At 36.6% G+C, this 22,694-nt stretch overlaps 1 protein-coding gene across 5 annotated transcripts in view; it reads left to right on the forward strand.

Annotated features, from left to right (window-relative positions):
• AVPR2 (arginine vasopressin receptor 2) overlaps positions 1 to 22,694 on the forward strand; it is a 309,022-nt gene that overhangs the window by 246,421 nt on the left and 39,907 nt on the right. For all 5 annotated transcript variants that reach the window (XM_053695609.1, XM_053695610.1, XM_053695607.1 and 2 more), the window contains one exon: positions 20,145 to 21,024. In XM_053695609.1, coding sequence (XP_053551584.1) covers positions 20,145 to 21,024 — 880 coding nt within the window. The remainder of the gene's footprint in view (positions 1 to 20,144; positions 21,025 to 22,694) is intronic.

A 22,694-nucleotide genomic window follows, 5' to 3' on the forward strand; every position in this document is an offset into this window, starting at 1 on the left:
GGTAAGGTAAAAGAGCTTGTAACTTTTTTAATTTAGAATAGGGTAGGGAATTTTTTATTTTGGGGGGCTTTGTTATTTTATTAGGGGGCTTAGAGTAGGTGTAATTAGTTTAAAATTGTTGTAATATTTTTCTTATGTTTGTAAATATTTTTTTATTTTCTGTAACTTAGTTCTTTTTTATTTTTTGTACTTTAGCTAGTTTATTTAATTGTATTTATTTGTAGGAATTGTGTTTAATTAATTTATTGATAGTGTAGTGTTAGGTTAATTGTAGGTAATTGTAGGTAGTTTATTTAATTATTTTATTGATAGGGTAGTGTTAGGTTTAATTATAACTTAGGTTAGGATTTATTTTACAGGTAAATTTGTTATTATTTTAACTAGGTAACTATTAAATAGTTCTTAACTATTTAATAGCTATTTTACCTGGTTAAAATAATAACAAAGTTGCCTGTAAAATAAATATTAATCCTAAAATAGCTATAATATCATTATAATTTATATTGTAGCTATATTAGGATTTTTTTTACAGGTAAGTATTTAGCTTTAAATAGGAATAATTTATTTAATAAGAGTTAATTTATTTCGTTAGATAAAAATTATATTTAACTTAGGGGGGTGTTAGTGTTAGGGTTAGACTTAGCTTTAGGGGTTAATCCATTTATTAGAATAGTGGTGAGCTCCGGTCGGCAGATTAGGGGTTAATAATTGAAGTTAGGTGTCGGCGATGTTAGGGAGGGCAGATTAGGGGTTAATACTATTTATGATAGGGTTAGTGAGGCGGATTAGGGGTTAATACATTTATTATAGTAGCGCTCAGGTCCGCTCGGCAGATTAGGAGTTAATAAGTGTAGGCAGGTGTCGGCGACGTTGAGGGGGGCAGATTAGGGGTTAATAAATATAATATAGGGGTCGGCGATGTTAGGGCAGCAGATTAGGGGTACATAGGGATAACGTAGGTGGCGGCGATTTGCGGTCGGAAGATTAGGGGTTAATTATTTTAAGTAGCTGGCGGCGACGTTGTGGGGGGCAAGTTAGGGGTTAATAAATGTAATACAGGGGTCGGCGGGGTTAGGGGCAGCAGATTAGGGGTACATAAGTATAACGTAGGTGGCGGTCGGCAGATTAGGGGTTAAAAATTTTAATCGAGTGGCGGCAGTGTGGGGGGACCTCGGTTTAGGGGTACATAGGTAGTTTATGGGTGTTAGTGTACTTTAGGGTACAGTAGTTAAGAGCTTTATAAACCGGCGTTAGCCAGAAAGCTCTTAACTCCTGCTATTTTCAGGCGGCTGGAATCTTGTCGTTAGAGCTCTAACGCTCACTTCAGAAACAACTCTAAATACCAGCGTTAGAAAGATCCCATTGAAAATATAGGCTACGCAAATGGCGTAGGGGGATCTGCGGTATGGAAAAGTCGCGGCTGAAAAGTGAGCGTTAGACCCTTTAATCACTGACTCCAAATACCAGCGGGCGGCCAAAACCAGCGTTAGGAGCCTCTAACGCTGGTTTTGACGGCTACCGCCGAACTCCAAATCTAGGCCTAAGATTGCCAATTATAGTATATGAGCAGCTACCAATCAGCAGCTAGCTCACTGTAGTGCATTTCTGCTCCTGAGCCTACCTAGATATGCTTTTTATCAAAGGATGCCAAGGGATGGATGCAAATTCGAAAATATAAGTAAATTCGAAAGTTGTTTAAAATTGCATACTCTTGGGTAGATTTATCAAATGTCGGGCCGACATGATCGGCTGTAGCGGATCATGTGCGCCCGACATTGCTAAATGCTGACAGCATATCTGTCGGCATTTAACATTGCACAAGCATTTCTGTGAAATGTTTGTGCAATGTCGCCCCCTGCACATTCGCGGCCAATCGGCCACTAGCAGGGGGTGTCAATCATCCCGATCGTATCTGATCTGGATGATCGCTGTCCGCCACCTATGAGTTAAAGAGCAGCGGACCTGAAACTTCGGGGGTAGATTGCAGCATCTGCTACTTGATAAACCCCTCTCTATCTCAAACATGAAAGTTTAACTTTGACTTTGTCCATTTAAGACTTTTTGCAAGTGATATTTTTGGCAGAGCCCCCCAAAAAATGTATTTATTAAGGAAATGTAATTATATATACAAATATATATATATATATATATATATATATATATATATATATATATATATATATAATATTGTACCAATGCCTCTGTGGGAGTTGTCCTTATTAGCCAGCTAGAGATAGATACCTAGGTATTAGTTGTGCAAAACATTAAAAGAATATTGAGGAGCAAGAATAAAATGCTGTAATGTGCCAGTGCATTCTTATTGCACTGTTGCTTGTACAAAATCTTGTGTTCAACCCCTGCAACAAAACACATAGTTAAAGGGCCAGTCTACTTGAAAATTGTTTAAAAAGATAGATAATCCCTTTATTACCCATTCCCCAGTTTTGCATAACCAACAGTGATATTAATATACTTTTTACCTCTGTGATTACCTTGTATCTAAGCCTCTGCAGACTGCCCCCTTATCTCAGTTCTTTTGACAGACTTGCATTTTAGCCAATCAGTGCTGACTTATAAATAACTCCACAGGAGTGAGCACAAAGTTACCTATATGGCGCACATGAACTAGTGCTGTCTAGCTGTCTAAAACTGTTAAACTACACTGAGATAAGAGGCGGCTTTCAAGATCTTAGACATTAGCATATGAGCCTACGTAGGTTTAGCTTTCAACAAAGAATACCAAGAGAACAAAGCAAATTTGATGATAAAAGTAAATTGGAAAGTAAAGTTGTTTAAAATTGCATGCCCTACAGTATCTGAATTATGAAAGTTTAATTTTGACTAGACTGTCCCTTTAAAGCCAATGCAATGCACAGCTGATCCTGACCTGTACAGAGCTAGTGTTTCGTGGTTACACACAATGCTGCCGGTGGTTGGGTTACTTTTTTAAAAGTTGAATTTCTTCTCTTCCATTATCAGGATAAAGGTTTCTGTGTTAATGAGCTGTCCGAGGCAAATATTATTCGATATAAACATTTAAAGTGATGGTAAACTCTCCCCTTTTTAAAATCAGATCTGGAATGTAAGCGCTATCTTAGATGGAGTTGTATTTATTAGCTGTAATGAAGATGCAGTATAACATGCTTTTTAATATAGATATGAAATTCAAATACTGCATGCTCCTCCGCCCACTTCAAAAGTAACATTTTCTGTGAGCTAACAGATTGAATTGTTGTCCAATCAGCGCTCTCCCCATATGGCACTTTTGTTGTAGCTAGAGCATTGATTGGAGAGTAATTCAATCATTTAGCTGACAGGAAAATTGACTTTTGAAGTGGGTGGTGTAACGTGGGGTATTTGAATTTCATATCTATATTAATAACTAAGTTATAGCGCATCTTCATTGCACATGATGAATAAAACAACATCTAAAATAGCGCTTACATTCCAGATCTGATTTTAAAAAGGGGAGAGTTTACCATCACTTTAACAGAGATGGCTGACTTTTGGATTTGCTCATTGTACAAAGGAGCTGAAATAAATAAAGCTAAAGGATGCCAAATACTGAGTTTGTGCCAAGCTACGCCCCACTCTTTTGTAAGTGTGGGAGATACCAGGATATTAATAGATCTCTTGCAGAGAGAGGGTGCAGGGTGTTGCCAAAATAATTAGGTTTCACTACAATTTGGGGTGGACTGGAGCACTGCCACCTTGTAATTTGTGTTTGTCAATCAGCCAGGCAATACATTTATATATTTAATATTGATGTTAGTCCAATTTACTTGTTATTATGATATATATATATATAAGTCCCACAGGTACAATAATACATATAGATGAAAAGTGTCTTAGTCTAAGTATTCTTGCAGAACATTCATGGTTTGCTATATGTTTTTATTGCTGCTACTGTTTGTATCGCTACATTATGCCAGCTGATGATGTGTGCCTTTACCTATGAAGTATCGCAGCATTGTCATATGTATTTAAAGTGAATGTCAACCATAGCGTTTTTTGAAACCCTTGGGTTGACTGTTGAAATGAATAAAGGGCACTTTGATTCATGAAGTATAAGATATTTCATGCAGAAAGTACCTTTATTTGTTTCAACCGATCGCCGTTCTTAGCTGCTACGGCAGCCCACGGCCAATAAAATATTTTGCTGAGAGGTGATGTTTTCATCTGTTAGCAAATAGCCGTGCGGTAAATCCGGCTCCCATGGGCGCCAAACCAGATTTACCGCACGGCTATTGACTAAGTGGTGAAAAGGTCACCTCTTAGCAAAAAATGTTTTGGCCGTGGGCTCTCGTAGCAGCTAAGAACGGCTATTGGTTGAACTGAATAAAGTCACTTTCTGCATGAAGTATCTTATACTTCATTAATGAAAGTGCCCTTTATTTGTTTCAACAGTCAACCCTAGCGTTTCAAAAACGCTATGGTTGATTTTAACTTTAAGATCGCTACAATCTTTTTTTATTTTTTTATTATTATTTTATTTTATTAAGCAATATAACAAACAAATATTTGCACATAATAACTACACATTGCAGTACTTTCTTATATCTTAAAGGGACATAATACTCATATGCTAAATCACTTGAAACTGATGCAGTATAACTGTAAAAAGCTGACAGGAAAATATCACCTGAGCATCTCTATGTAAAAAAGGAAGATATTTTACTTCACAATCTCCTCAGCTCAGTAGAGTTAGTTCTGTGTAAAAAGTTATACTCAGCTGATCCCAGCTGCAGGTAAAAAAAAATAAAAAATGAAGAAATGAACTGCAGCCAATCAGCATCAGCAGTGCTGAGGTCATGAACTCTTACTGTGATCTCATGAGATTTGACTTAACTCTCATGAGATTTCATAGTAAGCTTCCTTTACCTGATTGGTGAAATAATATGAGAGTTCACAAGGCTCATCCCCTAAGCTGTCCCAGGACAGACACACTAAAATGCTGCTTAGAAATCCTTTACAATGGGATGTGGCTACTGAGGAACTTTTGAGGTCAAATATCTTTCTTTTTTACATAGAGATGTTCAGGTGATATTTTCTAGTCAGCTTTTTACAGCTATACTGCATCACTTTCAAGTGTTTAAACATTTGGATATTATAGCCCTTTAACATTACAGTTCACATTGCAGTATCATCTAGTATCATTACAATGAATCAAATTACAGAATTTATCCGCAGGAAACCAAAAGGTTTCCCTACCTCTATCAGGGGGATAATAATTTTAATATACATACAATTCTAATCTTTTAGGGAAATAAATTTTAGCGAACAAAAAAAAAAAACACAAAAAAAAGGTGGTGGGGTGAAACCCTCTCACTCTACTCCACTCAATTTCTCCACAACCAGAGATTCATAAGCTGCCTTAAATCTGCACGTTAATAATGTGAGATATCTGATTTTTCAATTCTATACCCATATACAAGATAAATTTACCCCAGATTTTAATAAACACATTAACGTCGCTTTCTCTATTTTAAGATCAGAAGCATCTATTATCAATTGATTAACTAACATATTTTTAATTTGTCTAATTGAGGGAATGGTTGATCCAAGATCGCTACAATCTAAAGTGTGTTCTTAAAGGGATAGTCTGCTCCAGAATTGTTATTGTTTTAAAAAGATAGATAACCCTTTAATAGCCATTCCCCGGTTTTCCATAACCAACACAGCTATATTAAAGTGATGGTAAAGTTATCCTGTATTGAACTCAGTCTTTCATTTCTCATTATAACCTTAATGCAGTCGCTAAGTTTCTTTTTTTTATTATTGCTATAGTTCCCCTACCGTTCTGCTCCTGACTCCTCCCAAGCCCTATTTCCATGTTCTTCTACTTGTGACGTATTCAGCGGTCCCACCCGCTGTCTCCGTCTATCTAATATGCGTTCACGAATCTTATTTAAAATGCGTATGCGCTATTTGCTGATCCCGCCTTGAAATGCGCATGCACTAATCGCCGATAACTATTTTCTGCTGCGCTTGCCAATGAAGCAGGAAAGGATTCCTAACTGTCACTAATACGCATGCGCAAAATGGGAGCGGGCGGGGTTATCAAGCTTAAGCCAAAATTATTATCGCATGCGCAGATTAATAAAGGGGCGGATGACATCGAGTGACGGCCGCCTAATGGCCAGAATTTCAATAGGATGCCAAAAAAATGTGATCACGAGTGAAAAAAAATAAACAGGTTAAATTTGGGGACCACTAAAAAGGGCTTTATAAAGGTAATTTTTTTTATTAATACTACAATATATATAAAATGATGAATGAAACTACTATTGATTTTATAAACCTAATTCTATACTTGATCGACACTAAGCTAACTTTACCATCACTTTAATATACTTTATACCGCTGTGATTACCTTGTATCTAAGCCTCTGCAGACTGCCCCCGTATTTCAGTTCTTTTGACAGACTTGCATTTTACCCAATAAGTGCTGGATCATAAATAACTCCCCCTCTGAGGAAGCTTGAGCGAAACACGTGTCAGGGGTCTGGCTTCAGAGAGTTCATAAACGCTTACTCCCTATGATAATTGTTGATTGCCAATAGCTTGTAAATGTGTGTTATATTCTGAGATCAGATCTATATGTCACACATGAATTAGTGCTTAGTTACTAAGATAAGAGGCGGCTTTCAAGGGCTTAGAAATTAGCATATGAGCCTACCTATGTTTAGCCTTTAATAAAGAATACCAAGAGAACAAAGCAGATTTGATGATAAAAGTAAATTGAAAAGTTGATTAAGATTGCATGCCCTATGTGAATCATGAATGTTTAATTGTGACTTGACTGTCCCTTTAAATGAGCGATCCAGTTTGACTGTGATTTACTTAATTAATGGGACAGTCAACACCAGAATTGTTGTTGTTTTAAAAGATAGATAATCCCTTAAAGGGACACTGTACCCAATTTTTTTATTTTGTAATTCAGAAAGAGCATGCAATTTTAAGCAACTTTCTAATTTACTCCTATTATCAATTTTTCTTCATTCTCTTGCTATCATTATTTGAAAAAGAAGGCATCTAAGCTTTTTTTTTGGTTTCAGTACTCTGGACAGCACTTTTTTATTGGTGGATGAATTTATCCACCAATCAGCAAGGACAACCCAGGTTGTTCACCAAAAATGGGCCGGCATCTAAACTTACATTCTTGCATTTCAAATAAAGATACCAAGAGAATAAAGAAAATTTGATAATAGGAGTAAATTAGAAAGTTGCTTAAAATTTCATGCTCAATCTGAATCACGAAAGAAAATTTTTGGCTACAGTGTCCCTTTAATTACCCATTCCCCAGTTTTGCATAACCAACACAGTTATTATAATACACGTTTTACCTCTGTAATTACCTTGTATCTAAGCCTCTGCAGACTTCCCCATTATTTCAGTTCTTTTGACAGACTTGCATTTTAGCCAATCAATGCTCACTACTAGTTCACTTCACGTGCATGAGCTCAATGTTATCTATATGAAACACATAAACTAACGCCCTCTAGTGGTGAAAAACTGTCAATGCATTAAGATTAGAGGCGACCTTCAAGGTCTAAGAAATTAGCATATGAGCCTACCTAGGTATAGCTTTCAACTAAGAATACCAACAGAACAAAGCAATATTGGTGATAAGTGGAAATTGGAAAGGTTGTTTAAAATGACATGCCCTATTTGAATGCCCTATTTGAATCATGAAAGGATTTTTTGGACTTGACTGTCCCTTTAAGCGGTTATGGTGTCAGTATGTCCTGACAATAGATTCTTGTAACTTACAGTCCTGCCAATCTGATACTATATAATTGTATGCACAAAAAGAGAAAAACTGAGCAAATCCGTTGTGTATATAAAACTTAGCATTTATTACACCCATGTGGGTATTAAAAGTTCTTAGTTACTCCACCATAAAAAACATAACAGCACATATGTTCAGGGTACAGCTGTGTAAATAAGCATACGCGTTTCAGCAGAAGCCGTAATCATAGCCTATATAATTAAAACCACGCCCCCTGGCCCCATGACTCCAACCCTGCCGTTGCAGCGGGTGTGTAACCTGCTTCCACATTATATTTATTCCTGCTGATACTGGTACGATAATAGTAAGGATCTTATTTAAGCATTGAGTCCTTACCAGATGTTATCTTGGTTGTGTTCATTATCTTTGGGTTTCTTCTGTTTATGCTATACTATGTATTTTAGGTTCCGCTGAGATTCCTTCTTAAAATAATGTACGTATATACACAAATCGTTTTACTTGTGAAGGATGTAAATATTCATGTTTGATCTTTTTTCTTTGTCTATCAGCTACACATCAATATGAATGTAAACAAATGGTGTCCAAGGCAACACATTTGGCCATTTTTTGCATACTGGAGGAGGGTCTTTAAGTTTTACGTTTAAAGGGACATGAAACCCAAGATTTTTCTTTCATGCGTCAGACAGAACATACAATTTTAAACAACTTTCCAATTTACTTCTATTATTTATAGCTGCCAGTTTATACATATGCCTGTACCTGTGGTCATTATCTGTGTATAGAAACTCACATATTTATTCTGCCCAGCATACTCAGTGTATAGATACATCATTATACTGCCCAGCATACTCAGTGTATAGATACATCATTATACTGCCCAGCATACTCAGTGTATAGATACATCATTATACTGCCCAGCATACTCAGTGTATAGATACATCATTAAACTGCCCAGCATACTCAGTGTATAGATACATCATTATTATACCCAGCATACTCAGTATATAGATACTTCATTATACTACCCAGCATACTCAGTGTATAAATACATCATTATACTGCACAGCATACTCAGTGTATAGATACATCATTATACTGCCCAGCATACTCAGTGTATAGATACATAATTATACTGCCCAGCATACTCAGTGTATAGATACATCATTATACTGCCCAGCATACTCAGTGTATAGATACATCATTATACTGCCCAGCATACTCAGTTTATAGATACATCATTATTATACCCAGCATACTCAGTGTATAGATACTTCATTATACTACCCAGCATACTCAGTGTATAGATATATCATTATACTACCCAGCATACTCAGTGTATAAATACATCATTATACTGCACAGCATACTCAGTGTATAGATACATCATTATACTGCACAGCATACTCAGTGTATAGATACATCATTATACTACCCAGCATACTCAGTGTATAGATACATCATTATACTACCCAGCATACTCAGTGTATAGATACATCATTATACTACCCAGCATACTCAGTGTATAGATACATCATTATACTACCCAGCATACTCAGTGTATAGATACATCATTATACTACCCAGCATACTCAGTGTATAAATACATCATTATACTGCACAGCATACTCAGTGTATAGATACATCATTATACTGCCAAGCATACTCAGTGTATAGATACATCATTATACTACCCAGCATACTCAGTGTAAAGATACATCATTATACTACCCAGCATACTCAGTGTATAGATACATCATTATACTACCCAGCATACTCAGTGTATAGATACATCATTATACTACCCAGCATACTCAGTGTATAGATACATCATTATAATGCCCAGCATACTCAGTGTATAGATACTTCATTATACTACCCAGCATACTCAGTGTATAAATACATCATTATACTGGCCAGCATACTCAGTGTATAAATACATCATTATACTGCCCAGCATACTCAGTGTATAAATACATCATTATACTGCCCAGCATACTCAGTGTATAAATACATCATTATACTGCCCAGCATACTCAGTGTATAAATACATCATTATACTGCCCAGCATACTCAGTGTATAAATACATCATTATACTGCCCAGCATACTCAGTGTATAAATACATCATTATACTGCCCAGCATACTCAGTGTATAGATACATCATTATACTGCCCAGCATACTCAGGGTATAAATACATCATTATACTGCTCAGCATACTCAGTGTATAGATACTTCATTATACTACCCAGCATACTCAGTGTATAGATACATCATTATACTGCCCAGCATACTCAGTGTATAAATACATCATTATACTGCCCAGTATACTCAGTGTATAGTTACATTATTATACTGCCCAGCATATTCAGTGTATAGATACATCATTATACTGCACAGCATACTCAGTGTATAAATATATCATTATACAACACAGCATACTCAGTGTATAAATAAATCATTATACTGCCCAGCATACTCAGTATATAGATACATCATTATACATTATACTACCCAGCATACTCAGTGTGTAGATACATCATTATACTGCCCAGCATACTCAATGTATAGATACATCATTATAATGCCCAGCATACTCAGTGTATAGATATATCATTATACTACCCAGCATACTCAGTGTATAGATACATCATTATACATTATACTACCCAGCATACTCAGTGTGTAGATACATCATTATACTGCCCAGCATACTCAGTGTATAGATACATCATTATAATGCCCAGCATACTCAGTGTATAGATACATCATTATACTGCCCAGCATACTCAGTGTATAGATATATCATTATACTACCCAGCATACTCAGTGTATAGATACATCATTATACTGCACAGCATACTCAGTGTATAAATACATCATTATACTGTCCAGCATACTCAGTGTATAGATACATCATTTTACTACCCAGCATACTCAGTTTATAGATACATCATTATACTGCCTAGCATACTCAGTGTATAAATACATCATTATACTACCCAGCATACTCAGTGTTTAGATACATCATTATACTGCCTAGCATACTCAGTGTATACAGGGAGTGCAGAATTATTAGGCAAGTTGTATTTTTGAGGATTAATTTTATTATTGAACAACAACCATGTTCTCAATGAACCCAAAAAACTCATTAATATCAAAGCTGAATAGTTTTGGAAGTAGTTTTTAGTTTGTTTTTAGTTATAGCTATTTTAGGGGGATATCTGTGTGTGCAGGTGACTATTACTGTGCATAATTATTAGGCAACTTAACAAAAAACAAATATATACCCATTTCAATTATTTATTTTTACCAGTGAAACCAATATAACATCTCAACATTCACAAATATACATTTCTGACATTCAAAAACAAAACAAAAACAAATCAGTGACCAATATAGCCACCTTTCTTTGCAAGGACACTCAAAAGCCTGCCATCCATGGATTCTGTCAGTGTTTTAATCTGTTCACCATCAACATTGCGTGCAGCAGCAACCACAGCCTCCCAGACACTGTTCAGAGAGGTGTACTGTTTTCCCTCCTTGTAAATCTCACATTTGATGATGGACCACAGGTTCTCAATGGGGTTCAGATCAGGTGAACAAGGAGGCCATGTCATTAGATTTTCTTCTTTTATACCCTTTCTTGCCAGCCACGCTGTGGAGTACTTGGACGCGTGTGATGGAGCATTGTCCTGCATGAAAATCATGTTTTTCTTGAAGGATGCAGACTTCTTCCTGTACCACTGCTTGAAGAAGGTGTCTTCCAGAAACTGGCAGTAGGACTGGGAGTTGAGCTTGACTCCATCCTCAACCCGAAAAGGCCCCACAAGCTCATCTTTGATGATACCAGCCCAAACCAGTACTCCACCTCCACCTTGCTGGCGTCTGAGTCGGACTGGAGCTCTCTGCCCTTTACCAATCCAGCCACGGGCCCATCCATCTGGCCCATCAAGACTCACTCTCATTTCATCAGTCCATAAAACCTTAGAAAAATCAGTCTTGAGATATTTCTTGGCCCAGTCTTGACTTTTCAGCTTGTCTGTCTTGTTCAGTGGTGGTCGTCTTTCAGCCTTTCTTACCTTGGCCATGTCTCTGAGTATTGCACACCTTGCGCTTTTGGGCACTCCAGTGATGTTGCAGCTCTGAAATATGGCCAAACTGGTGGCAAGTGGCATCTTGGCAGCTGCACACTTGACTTTTCTCAGTTCATGGGCAGTTATTTTGCGCCTTGGTTTTTCCACACGCTTCTTGCGACCCTGTAGACTATTTTGAATGAAACGCTTGATTGTTCGATGATCACGCTTCAGAAGCTTTGCAATTTTAAGAGTGCTGCATCCCTCTGCAAGATATCTCACTATTTTTTACTTTTCTGAGCCTGTCAAGTCCTTCTTTTGACCCATTTTGCCAAAGGAAAGGAAGTTGCCTAATAATTATGCACACCTGATATAGGGTGTTGATGTCATTAGACCACACCCCTTCTCATTACAGAGATGCACATCACCTAATATGCTTAATTGGTAGTAGGCTTTCGAGCTTATACAGCTTGGAGTAAGACAACATGCATAAAGAGGATGATGTGGTCAAAATACTCATTTGCCTAATAATTCTGCACTCCCTGTAGATAAATCATTATACTACCCAGCGTACTCAGTGTATAAATACATCATTGTACTGCCCAGCATACTCAGTGTATAGATACATCATCATACTGCACAGCATACTCATTAGTGTATAGATACTCAAATCATTATACTGCCCAGCATACTCAGTGTATAGATACTCAAATCATTATACTGCCCAGCATACTCAGTGTATAGATAAATCATTATACTACCCAGCATACTCAGTGTATAGATAAATCATTATACTTCGCAGCATACTCAGTGTATTGATACATCATTATACTACCCAGCATACTCAGTGTATAGATACATCATTATACTGCACAGCATACTCATTAGTGTATAGATACATCATTATACTGCACAACTTACTCATTAGTGCATATATACTCACATCAATATATTGCCCAGCATACTCAATGCATATATACATCATTATACTGTGCAGCATACTCATCAGTGTACAGATACTCACATCATTATACTGCACAGCATACTCATCAGTGTATAGATGCTCACATCATTATACTGCACAGCATACTCATCAGTGTATAGATACTCACATCATTATACTGTGCAGAATACTCATCAGTGTATAGATATTCACATCATTATACTGCACAGCATACTCATCAGTGTATAGATACTCACATCATTATACTGTGCAGAATACTCATCAGTGTATAGATATTCACATCATTATACTGCACAGCATACTCAGTGTATAGATACATCATTATACTGCCCAGCATACTCAGTGTATAGATATATCATTATACTACCCAGCATACTCAGTGTATAGATACATCATTATACTGCACAGCATACTCAGTGTATAAATACATCATTATACTGTCCAGCATACTCAGTGTATAGATACATCATTTTACTACCCAGCATACTCAGTTTATAGATACATCATTATACTGCCTAGCATACTCAGTGTATAAATACATCATTATACTACCCAGCATACTCAGTGTTTAGATACATCATTATACTGCCTAGCATACTCAGTGTATACAGGGAGTGCAGAATTATTAGGCAAGTTGTATTTTTGAGGATTAATTTTATTATTGAACAACAACCATGTTCTCAATGAACCCAAAAAACTCATTAATATCAAAGCTGAATAGTTTTGGAAGTAGTTTTTAGTTTGTTTTTAGTTATAGCTATTTTAGGGGGATATCTGTGTGTGCAGGTGACTATTACTGTGCATAATTATTAGGCAACTTAACAAAAAACAAATATATACCCATTTCAATTATTTATTTTTACCAGTGAAACCAATATAACATCTCAACATTCACAAATATACATTTCTGACATTCAAAAACAAAACAAAAACAAATCAGTGACCAATATAGCCACCTTTCTTTGCAAGGACACTCAAAAGCCTGCCATCCATGGATTCTGTCAGTGTTTTGATCTGTTCACCATCAACATTGCGTGCAGCAGCAACCACAGCCTCCCAGACACTGTTCAGAGAGGTGTACTGTTTTCCCTCCTTGTAAATCTCACATTTGATGATGGACCACAGGTTCTCAATGGGGTTCAGATCAGGTGAACAAGGAGGCCATGTCATTAGATTTTCTTCTTTTATACCCTTTCTTGCCAGCCACGCTGTGGAGTACTTGGACGCGTGTGATGGAGCATTGTCCTGCATGAAAATAATGTTTTTCTTGAAGGATGCAGACTTCTTCCTGTACCACTGCTTGAAGAAGGTGTCTTCCAGAAACTGGCAGTAGGACTGGGAGTTGAGCTTGACTCCATCCTCAACCCGAAAAGGCCCCACAAGCTCATCTTTGATGATACCAGCCCAAACCAGTACTCCACCTCCACCTTGCTGGCGTCTGAGTCGGACTGGAGCTCTCTGCCCTTTACCAATCCAGCCACGGGCCCATCCATCTGGCCCATCAAGACTCACTCTCATTTCATCAGTCCATAAAACCTTAGAAAAATCAGTCTTGAGATATTTCTTGGCCCAGTCTTGACGTTTCAGCTTGTCTGTCTTGTTCAGTGGTGGTCGTCTTTCAGCCTTTCTTACCTTGGCCATGTCTCTGAGTATTGCACACCTTGCGCTTTTGGGCACTCCAGTGATGTTGCAGCTCTGAAATATGGCCAAACTGGTGGCAAGTGGCATCTTGGCAGCTGCACACTTGACTTTTCTCAGTTCATGGGCAGTTATTTTGCGCCTTGGTTTTTCCACACGCTTCTTGCGACCCTGTAGACTATTTTGAATGAAACGCTTGATTGTTCGATGATCACGCTTCAGAAGCTTTGCAATTTTAAGAGTGCTGCATCCCTCTGCAAGATATCTCACTATTTTTTACTTTTCTGAGCCTGTCAAGTCCTTCTTTTGACCCATTTTGCCAAAGGAAAGGAAGTTGCCTAATAATTATGCACACCTGATATAGGGTGTTGATGTCATTAGACCACACCCCTTCTCATTACAGAGATGCACATCACCTAATATGCTTAATTGGTAGTAGGCTTTCGAGCTTATACAGCTTGGAGTAAGACAACATGCATAAAGAGGATGATGTGGTCAAAATACTCATTTGCCTAATAATTCTGCACTCCCTGTAGATAAATCATTATACTACCCAGCGTACTCAGTGTATAAATACATCATTGTACTGCCCAGCATACTCAGTGTATAGATACATCATCATACTGCACAGCATACTCATTAGTGTATAGATACTCAAATCATTATACTGCCCAGCATACTCAGTGTATAGATACTCAAATCATTATACTGCCCAGCATACTCAGTGTATAGATAAATCATTATACTACCCAGCATACTCAGTGTATAGATAAATCATTATACTTCGCAGCATACTCAGTGTATTGATACATCATTATACTACCCAGCATACTCAGTGTATAGATACATCATTATACTGCACAGCATACTCATTAGTGTATAGATACATCATTATACTGCACAACTTACTCATTAGTGCATATATACTCACATCAATATATTGCCCAGCATACTCAATGCATATATACATCATTATACTGTGCAGCATACTCATCAGTGTACAGATACTCACATCATTATACTGCACAGCATACTCATCAGTGTATAGATGCTCACATCATTATACTGCACAGCATACTCATCAGTGTATAGATACTCACATCATTATACTGTGCAGAATACTCATCAGTGTATAGATATTCACATCATTATACTGCACAGCATACTCATCAGTGTATAGATACTCACATCATTATACTGTGCAGAATACTCATCAGTGTATAGATATTCACATCATTATACTGCACAGCATACTCATCAGTGTATAGATACTCACATCATTATACTGTGCAGCATACTAATCAGTGTATAGATATTCACATAAATATTCTGTGCTGCATACTCATCAGTGCTATTAATGTACATATATTCATTCATCATACAGCATATTTTTCAGAGTATACATAGACATACTATTTACACAGGGCAGTGTACTCCTCAGGTTATAGTGTATAGAAACTCACATCATTTGTGGCTGCACATAAATTTAAGTATTTCAAAGTCCATCATCTACTCAGTTCACAGTAACTATCATAACACAATTCTAACCTAAGTAAATATCCAATGCTCACTTATTAGAGATGTATACTGCAGCCAGAAATACTAGCTGACATATCAAGTTAGATCAGATTATCACAAATCAAACACATACATAAAAAAAACATGGAGTTAGTATATTAAATAAACCAACAACATGGAGAATTTGTTTCACAGTAAATCTCCACCAGCTGCACTCGGGTAAGAAAGGAATAATAATTTTTTATATGTGCATCAGAAATTGTAAAAGATCTGCATGCAAAATAAATGCTTTAGAAACATTTAAAACTGCCTGTTAGCATAATTTGCATTTTCTTTGCAGTCAAACTGACACAGCACTTGAAAAGAATTATGAGTGTTATTTATCTTATCTAATTTGCTGTGATCAATTTGGAACAGATATAAATGGCCTCATGCACATATCAACCAATCAGTAGGAAAAATATAGGTTACGGAATTCCACAGAACACACTCCAGCCTCTCTGGGGGGCAGTGGGGGAAAAAACAGTTTTTAAATTCAAATGAAAGGAAAATCAGTCAAAATAAATAATGACACTAAGTGTATTGCAAAGTGTTTTTACTATTTATAATTAAAAAATGTTTGAAAGGAAAGTTAAACTTAAACTTTAAAGACACTTTTAAATTAACTTCTATTTTCAAATGTGCTTTGTTCTCTTAGTATCCCTTGTTGAAAAAGAATACACACATATCCTACACCAGTGGGAGCTAGCTGCAGATCGGTGCCTGCACACATTTGTCTCTTGTGATTGGCGAACTAGATATGCTCAGCTAGCTGCCAGTAGTGCGATGCTGTTCCTTCAGCAAAGGATAACACGATAATGAAGCAAATTTGATAATAGAAGTAAATTGGAAAGTTGTTTAAAATTGTATTCTCTATCTAAATCATAATAGAACATTTTTGGGTTTCCTGTCCCTTTAAGAAAAAATAATTTGAATGTTCCTTTAAATGATGATGTGTTAATATTAAAGGGACACTCAGGTTAAATTAAATTTTCATGATTCAGATACAGCATGTAATTTTAAACAACTTTCCAATTTACTTCCATTAAAAAAAATGTGCACAGTCTTTTATATTTACACTTTTTGAGTCACCAGTTCCTACTGAGCATGTGCAAGAATTCACAGACTATACGTATATGCATTTGTGATTGGCTGATTGCTATCACATGGTACAAGGGGAGTGGAAATATACATAACTTTGAAATTTGTTATAAAAAAATCTACTACTCATTTGAAGTTCAGACTAAGTGCTATTGCATTGTCTTGTTATCTTGCATTTGTTTATTATGCAAATCTAATGTGTTGAATGGTCCTTTAACCCTGAAACACATTGCATGCATATGAGCCCTGTAGCAATCCCGCGGCTGGAATTACTCATATGCCTTCTATTAAAGCGGAGAAGGAAGCAGTTTTTCACCTACATTGATGTCTTTGAACTAGGCTCGAGTATTAGTGGTTGGTGACCTTAGGACATTGTATCCTTTGCACAGCTGTCACGGTTATATAATGCCATTCATAAAAAAAACGATGTAAAATAGACTCAGTAATATGACAAGGTAGAGAGGTTTTGGGAAACCTATTTCCATCGCTGCAGAGAGTTATGGGTATCTACCAATCTTGTTTCTCAGGTGTCAACAAGTGTAGAATGTATCTTTACAAAACAAACGCAAGTTTTCTTGGAATTCACAGGGCATAGTAATTAAATAGCAATAATATGAACGTACGCTGCCTAAAATAATTTGCTTGTATGTGATTAGAGCAATCTGCCTATAAATAACTGTGGATAATAGTTACTTAGCACAACATACTAGGGAGGCACGAAGGACATTCCTTATTTCTATCTTATTATTTAATACGTTTTGTCGCTGCATTAGCTGCCAACATATTTTGTTACTATGGTAACATATGGAATGTAACTTATTGGGATATATATTCATCAGACACATATATTTTTAATGCATAGTCAAATGTCTCCTTGTTAACATCCAGTTAGTAGAGTAAATGCTGGTGCTGCCCTTAAAGGGACACTGAACCCAAATTTTTTATTTCGTGATTCAGATAGAGCATGACATTTTAAGCAACTTTCTAATGTACTCCTATTATCAAATTTTCTTCATTCTCTTGGTATCTTTATGTGAAATGCAAGAATGTAAGTTTAGATGCCGGCCCTTTTTGGTGAACAACCTGGGATAAATTCATCCGCCAATAAAAAAGTGCTGTCCAGAGGTCTGAACTAATAAAAAAAAGCTTAGATGCCTTCTTTTTCAAATAAAGATAACAAGAGAACAAAGAAAATGTCATAATAGGAGTAAATTAAAAAGTTGCTTAAAATTGCATGCTCTATCTGAATTATGAAAGAAAAAAAATGGGTTCAGTGTCCCTTTTACAGTCCAATAGGTTTTTAAAGACTTTTTAAAATTCCAAGCCCCCTGAAAATTCAGTTTAAATCCCCCCCCCCGCCACACACAATTTATGTCATAGTTACTTATTTGACACATTTCATTCAAAGCCCTCATCAACATTTGGATGTGAATATTTAAAAGGGCAGGAAACTCCAACATTTTCTTTCATTGGACAGAACATACCATTTTAAAAAACTTTCCAATTTACTTCTATTATCAAATTTGTTTCATTCTCTTGTTATCCTTTGCTGAAGGAACAACATTGCACTACTGGCAGCTAGCTGAACACATCTAGTTAGCCAATCACAAGACAGAAATGTGCGCAGGAACCAATCAGCAGCTATCTCCCACTAGTGTTGGTAATGTGCATATTCATTTTCAACAAGGGATACCAAAAGAACAAAGCACATTTGAAAATAGAAGTTAAATTCAAAGTGTCTTAAAATTGCATGCTCTGTCCGAATCATTCACGTTTAGTTTTAACTTTCCAATCCCTTTAAATGTTTCATTAGATGTTACGCTACATTCAATAAGACTAAACTGATATATTAATGAGCTCTTCCCCTGCAACACTGCAACACATTTTTTTTTACAGAATTCATAAATATTTGTAAACATGTCTCGTCACAGCCCGAGTTCTGATATCAGCCTTATTAAAATCAAGAGCGCTTCATCAATTTTGTAATTGTTAAAGGGACATTAAACACTTTGAGATGGTAATATAAAATGATAAATTGTATATATAAAACAGCTCTGCAATATACTTTCATTATTTATTTTGTCCTCTTTGCCTGTAATTCCATTCTGAAATTGTGAGCTTTTCAGTTCCTGTTAGAAATGGAAGTGCAGAACACCGTTAAATCCAGCACAACCATTGGCTGCACACTCTAGTGACCTATTTATAACTGACCCTAATTGGCCACAACAGAGAAGGTAACACAAGTTACAACATGGCAGCTCCCAGTGTTTTATAGACACTAAAACTTTAAACTTATTTTGTCACTTTTTAAACAACTAATGAAACTTTAAAAAATACATCTACATGTTAGTCATGGACTAATCTTTTCTTTGAATGTATCATTCTATCTAGCATGCATTTAGTGTTTAATGTCCCTTTAACTTGCTGCTGCACTATGAAAGATACTGGCATCAAATAACACTTTAAAAACAAATTGGATGGGCAATAAGAGTTTAAAAATGACATCCTCTAATTTGTAGAGCTACACTCAGGGACGTGCATGTGTATGGACCACTATTTTCAGGAATATATCATGGACTTGCAGCCTTGCTTACATACAAATAGAATGGACATGACCTATTCTACTCATGTATTACTTAAAGGGACAGACAGATCAGCATTAAGATGTGTATGGGTGCATTATAACAATATACTTCTATTAGCAAAAGTGCTTCTTATACTAATGCTTCTGCGGCATACACACATATGCTGCGTTTGACTATAAGGTCAGGATTCAAACACTGCAATGTGTATTGTGTCAGCAAAGATTTAATTTGTGTCATACAAGTTACTGCTGACTCTCTGAGAAGGTGTAGTGTTTGAATGCTCATGCATGGGGCACTCACTCAGCATACGTGCGCATGCCGCTGAAAAAACATAATAGCTTTTACTAGAAGCATTTTAGCTAATTAAAGTATATTGCAAAAATGCTTCTATTTAAATGCTTATTTCAATATTGAACTTATTACAGGAAATATGTGCACGATTGTTCCTTTAACAATATTTTTTTTTTAAACAGATGTCTGAGACTCCAAGTCCTTTTGAGAGTGTCAATGTCACAACGGCCTGGATAAATGATGATCGTGACCCATACGTGGTGAAATGGAACATTGGCATCCTTGCACTTATCTTTGCCTTTGCCACATTTGGAAACTGCCTGGTCTTGTTCACCCTACTGAGACGGAGAAAGCACAATGCTCTCATGCACACATTCATGATCCACCTCTGTCTTGCGGATTTGGTGGTTTCCTTCTTTCAGGTTCTTCCACAGCTAGTCTGGGACATCACTGATCGTTTTCAAGGTCCAGATGTTGTTTGTCGAGGAGTTAGGTATCTTCAGGTAGTCGGAATGTTTGCTTCCTCATATATGATTGTGGCAATGACCTTTGATAGACATCAGGCAATTTGCCGGCCAATGATGACCTTTAAGAAAGGTTCTGCAAGATGGAATGTTCCTGTCTGCTTAGCGTGGCTGATCTCTGCCATACTTAGTCTTCCACAAATCTTCATTTTTTCCATGAAAGATGTTGGCAATGATGTGTATGACTGTTGGGCGACATTTGTGGAACCGTGGGGTGTTAAAGCTTATGTGACATGGACTGCTTTGGTGGTTTTCATCTTACCAACTCTCTTCATTGCCACATGTCAAGTGCTTATCTTCAGGGAGATTCACAACAGCTTGTATCTTGGAGCAGAGCGGTCACCTGGGTCAAGGAGGAAGGGCAAGCTAATGGGCAGCAGGAATGGTGTGCCGCCATTGGTAGATTCCGGAGTGACCAGTGCCATGTCAAAGACGGTCCGAATGACGCTTGTTATTGTGCTGATATACGTAGTTTGTTGGGCTCCATTCTTTATTGCTCAGCTGTGGAATGTATGGAAGACCAAACAAGATGAAAACAGTAAGTTACTTGTGGGGATATGAACTAGCTTTATTTAATCCTTACATGGTTCAATACATATTATCTGAGTAAAAAAAAAATCAGAGAGAGTATTTTAACGGGACAGTATTCTGTAAAATAGTTTTTCCCTTAATGCATTTTCAGTGACTTGTTATACCAGCTGCAGAGTATAAAATGTATAAGAAACTGCATTTTCAGGTTTATTTGTGTATATGAAATTGCTGGTTTTGTGCTTTGAAACCACAGCCTATTACAATGGGTTGAGCTTGCATGTAAAATGAGATCTCATTATGTTATCACTTTGTGTACACACATATGCTTCCTTACTGTATATCTAAAGCCCAATACCTACATAGAACAAGGAGAAATTATCATTTTATTAGTTATATCTTCTACACCCCATCAGGGTGTAATTTATTCTGCTGGCTGCTAGAAAATTTGAGTATAGGTGGGGATACCACAGGCTAAATCATCTATTTCAAATGCCAAAATAAAAGTGTAGGCGCTACTTATAAACAATTTAATACACTCCAGCAGGTAAAAAAAAATTAAGGGGAGAACATTTTGGGGTAAACTGTCCATTTAACAATATGTAAAAGCAGATTCCAAATTTCAAAACTTCACACTAAACAACTGTGATATATGTTAAAGGAATATGAAACCCAAAATGTTTATTTGGTGATTCAGACGGAGCATACAATTTAATTCTGTTTTTACAATTTACTCCTATTATCAAATTTGTTCCCATGGTATTCTTTATTGATGAGATACCTAGGTAGGCATCTGTACCACTACATGACAGTATATAGTGCTGCCAGCTAGTGCTCTTGCAAATGGATCACATTCTTGCTAAACTACTGCCATATAGTGCTCTAGACAGGTGCATGCTTACATAACTGTTTTTGAACAAAAGATACCAAGAGAACAAATAAAATGTGGTAATAGAAGTCAATTAGAAAGTTGTTTGAAACGGCATGCTCTGTCTGAATCATGAAAGAACAAATTTGGGTTTTAATGTCCCTTTAATCATTTTGAAAATATTTTCTAATACTTTTTCTACAAAATGTCCCTTTAAATGCACATCAAACCATATTTTTTTTCTTGTAAACCTTTAAAAGCAACACAGTATTTCCTACTTAAAGGGACCTTAAACATTGTAATATAAATTGTTATATGTAGTAAAATAAAAACTTTGCAATATACTTTCATTATCTATGCCAGTGATGTCGAACCTTGGCCCTCAAGATGTCTGGAGAACTACATTTCCCATGATGCTCGACTGAACTTTAGAGTGCCTAAACATCATGGGAAATGTAGTTATGAAACATCCCGAGTTCTAAGGTTTGCCATCCCTGATCTATATTGTCCCCTTTTCCTTTAAAGGGACAGTAAACACCAGAATTTTTGTTGTTTTAAAAGATAGATAATCCCTTTATTACCCATTCCCCAATTTTGCATAACCAACACAGTTATAACAATATACTTTTTACCTCTGTGATTACCTTGTATCTAAGCCTCTGCAGACTACCCCCTTATCTCAGTGCTTTTGACAGACATGCATTTTTAGCCAATCAGTGCTTGCTCTTAGGAGCTTCACGTGCCGGAGCTCAATGTTATCTATATGAAACACATGAACTAACGCCCTCTAGTGGTGAAAAACTGTCAAAATG

Source organism: Bombina bombina, chromosome 12, assembly GCF_027579735.1.
Source record: "Bombina bombina isolate aBomBom1 chromosome 12, aBomBom1.pri, whole genome shotgun sequence".
NCBI lineage: Eukaryota > Metazoa > Chordata > Amphibia > Anura > Bombinatoridae > Bombina > Bombina bombina.